We start from the raw sequence: 3,519 nt of genomic DNA, 5'->3' as shown, positions 1-3,519 counted from the left end.
TCGAGAAAAAATTATTTTTAGCACTTTTTTATTTTTCACGGCTACATTTTGCAAGGGAAAAATCTGAAAAAATTCTCAGTCATCTCCAGCTACATTACGAACATGTCACAATTTTCTCAGATTTTTCGCAAGGCGTTAAGTAAGGAAATACCTCAAAAAACTGATTTTTCGAATTTTCCTGATTACTACCTCCTTGGTTGAAACATAGGGCTAAAAATTGTAGTGAATGTTTCGTTTTTGATAAGCTATCGAATGGCGCAAGCGGCGCTTCATTCGGCTCAAGGGCACATTTGACCTCCTTATCCAGCTAGGCCCTTTGTTATCATAATTTATCATACGCTATCATAGGCGATCATAGTCTGTCATGAGCTATCACAATCTCAGATCATGCATCAATCTTAAAATTCCATCCCTCATAATTTTTCTTCACTATTAATTCGCAACAATGCAGAATATTGATATAAATTCAGTATCATACGCTATCATAGTCACACGCTATTAGTCTGTCAAAAACTATCATCAACTTTAAAAGGCTTTATTAGGTTTTGTTAGGTTTTGATCTAAAAATTGCTATTGTAATAACTTTTCTTGGATATTGGCTAATAATAATGCAGGATACTGATCAGAATTCCCTATCGTACGCTATCATAATCTAGCACACTCTTGGGTTTTAATCTACAAAATTGCAATCCTATTAATTTACTTTGAGTGCTAACTAACAGTATCATTCGCTATCATTATATCCTGTCATACTATTATATTAAGATTTAAACTGACCTCGCTTGCGAAAACATTGTAGACACCAGCGGTTACGAAAAGTGGATTATTCTCCGTGGACGTGTTCAACCCTGTCTCTCTGTTAATGAATTTAAACAGTTCGCTGTTTTGCGTCATCAAAGTTTGATACGCTTTTGATTTCTTCACTTTCCTTTCTTCGTCTTTGTACCTGAGAAAAGAACTTCTAATTATAACCATATTATCACATTGTCGTATTACCATATTTCCTTCATTTTACGATCTGAAAAAATTCCTAGGGATGCAACTATCTGTCCAAGATATTTGAACCTGTTTTTATGTTTTTTTATCTATTCCAGCAAGAAAAATTAAGTATACAATGAAAATGAATTTCACAAAATCTAATAAAAGCATCTAAAAATCTGAAAAATTCCCATTGTTGTAACTAACATAAATATCGAGGACATCTGTAAATTTTTTCAGGAGTTTTCATCCATTCTATCAAGAGAAGTTAATCGACTCACTTTGAGCAGCGGAAGCCTTGCAGCACACTGTCTACAATTCTGGGTTCGTAATGCAACGGCACTACTGAACTCTTGCTCGAGGTTGGATATAATCCTTTCAAAACTAATTGCAGGCTCATTTTAGTCCTGTCATAATCAGTACTGTAGGCGTAGACCTCGCCATTACTCCGCGCGTCGTTCAAAAGTAGCCCATGGTATCGCGTATTCAACAGTGTTCCTAGTTGTAGCGCCCTGTTCTTCCCCACCTGAAAGAAAGATGCAATATTGCAGTTAGAAGGTATTATAGAAGTTGATTTAAAATTGTAGCCCCTTCATGTATGCAATCAGTGTAAATGGCCTATAATTTTATCCGACTGAAGAATATTGGCAAACTTTAATTGTCAATAACTATGTTAATAATGGACACAAGGGGTTCAATGTCATTCAAATTGAAACTTGAATTCTCTACTTTAACTCAGTTCCTTGGACGAATTTTAATGAATCGATTGCTTTAGGGTGAAAGCAGTGTATGAAGAGAAGCTTATAAAAATTTTCCTATCGAAGTCAAACCGCATACATTCTCAAATTTCAATCTTCCATAAATTTGTTAGTACTGGAGCAAAAGGATTCAACCTCAACTTAAATTGAAGGTTGAAACCTCTTGTACAATTCAATTCGTTTCGTAATTTTCACTAAATCAGCGCCAAAGTGATGAAAATCGCGAACTAATGTTTTACCTCTAAAGGTAGTTGCATGACATCAAGAGCACTCGGTTGGAAACAGTCTCTTCGCAGCATTTTTTAAATTCTTAGCTTACCTCTGTTAGCTGTCCGTAGCCGAGTTCGTAGTAGAGTGGATCTCGAGGGGCATTGGGGAACAATTCCATTCTCAGTGGTGTCCTGTCACCATGCCGAAAAACCTGAAAGAGCCTAGCTAGATAAGGGGGTCAAATGTGCCCTTGAGCCGAATGAAGCGCCGCTTGCGCCATTCGATAGCTTATCAAAATAGTACTTTTCATAACACGAAGCCGAAAACGACCATTTTCGGCGCCTATAAAGTGGACCGAAAATAGAGTTTTTCTGCCCTAGGGCGGTAAAATGAATTTTACCGCCCGGCGTAAGCTCGATTTTACCGCCCTAGAGCGGGAAAACTCTATTTTCAATCCGCTTTGTAGGCGACGAAAGATGGTCTTTTTTATGCCCTTTTTATGAAAAATATTGTGTGCGACACGGGCCGAATGGACCTTTCCAGGCTCGGATGATGTTCTGAGCAGCTCGTGGTCATCTCGGGCGCCTGTGGCGCCATTCGGCCCGTGTCGCACACAATATTTTTCATAAAAAGGGCATAAAAAAGACCATCTTTCGTCGCCTACAAAGCGGATTGAAAATATAGTTTGTCGAGTTCTCCACTTGTGTGTGTGAAATATTACATATATGTATATACATGTATATACAGGGTGTCCCAGGACTAGTGGGACATATTTTAATGGGAGGTTCCTGAGGNATAAATAAATAAATAAGAATAAAAAATCAAATAAATAAAAAACAACAATTTACAAGGGAAAGCCAAAAATGTATCTTTACTATTAATGATTGTTAATTATCGTTAATCTGTAATTATGATTAATTGTAATTAGCAACTGACAAAATGAAAAGGGAATGTGGAACAGGAAAGATTGCCTGTCTCTTATTTGGAATTTAGTTAATATTACCGACTAGTTTGCTAATGATAACGTACTTACAGAGCCACAACGAATGCTGAACTGCGTTTGCTGTTTATTGCAATTACAATTTCCTTTTATCTGCCTGCCTGTACAGTCATGCAGTCATAAAACACTTGTAACTGATAAAATCTTATCACTTTCTTCACTATTACAATGCAGAAACTTCTGTACAATTTATTTATAACAAGTCTTTCCGATCTCATTTCGCAATCGAAAAATCTGAAAAAATTCTCACTGTTCTATTATATTATGTATTATATATCTAAATTTTTTCAGAATTTTTCATTCAACCTAACTGGAGAAATAAATTATAGTGCAAACTGTGAGCCAATACCAACTATGCGAAACTTTAAGAATATTTCAAGTCCAATTAGCAATTAAAGGATCTGAAAAAACCTAAAGAGCCAGCCGATAGTGTACTAAACATCGCTGAATTTGTTCAGATTTTTCGGTTGCAAATTGAAATTGCAAAAAATTCCTAAACTTTGTGATTGTTAATATTCTATAACAAAGAATCATAAATTCACTAGTTACAGCCATGAATGGACTAATTAGTAC

The 3,519-nt window shown here is 36.0% G+C and overlaps 1 protein-coding gene across 1 annotated transcript in view; it reads right to left on the bottom strand.

Annotated features, from left to right (window-relative positions):
* Positions 1-2,135, bottom strand: part of LOC108626300 (venom acid phosphatase Acph-1-like) — a 4,711-nt gene extending 2,576 nt beyond the window's left edge. Inside the window, exons 1-3 of the mRNA XM_018026891.2 lie at positions 2,056-2,135; positions 1,260-1,504; positions 778-946 (exon numbers count right to left, since the gene is read on the bottom strand). Coding sequence (XP_017882380.2) covers positions 778-946; positions 1,260-1,504; positions 2,056-2,124 — 483 coding nt within the window. The 5' untranslated portion in view covers positions 2,125-2,135. The remainder of the gene's footprint in view (positions 1-777; positions 947-1,259; positions 1,505-2,055) is intronic.
* Between the last annotated feature and the right edge of the window lie 1,384 nt (positions 2,136-3,519).

Source organism: Ceratina calcarata, unplaced genomic scaffold (genome assembly GCF_001652005.2).
Source record: "Ceratina calcarata isolate Rehan_Ccalc_2016 unplaced genomic scaffold, ASM165200v1 scaffold393.2, whole genome shotgun sequence".
In the NCBI taxonomy this organism is placed as follows: Eukaryota; Metazoa; Arthropoda; class Insecta; order Hymenoptera; family Apidae; genus Ceratina; species Ceratina calcarata.
This window is presented reverse-complemented; position numbering and strand designations above follow the sequence as displayed.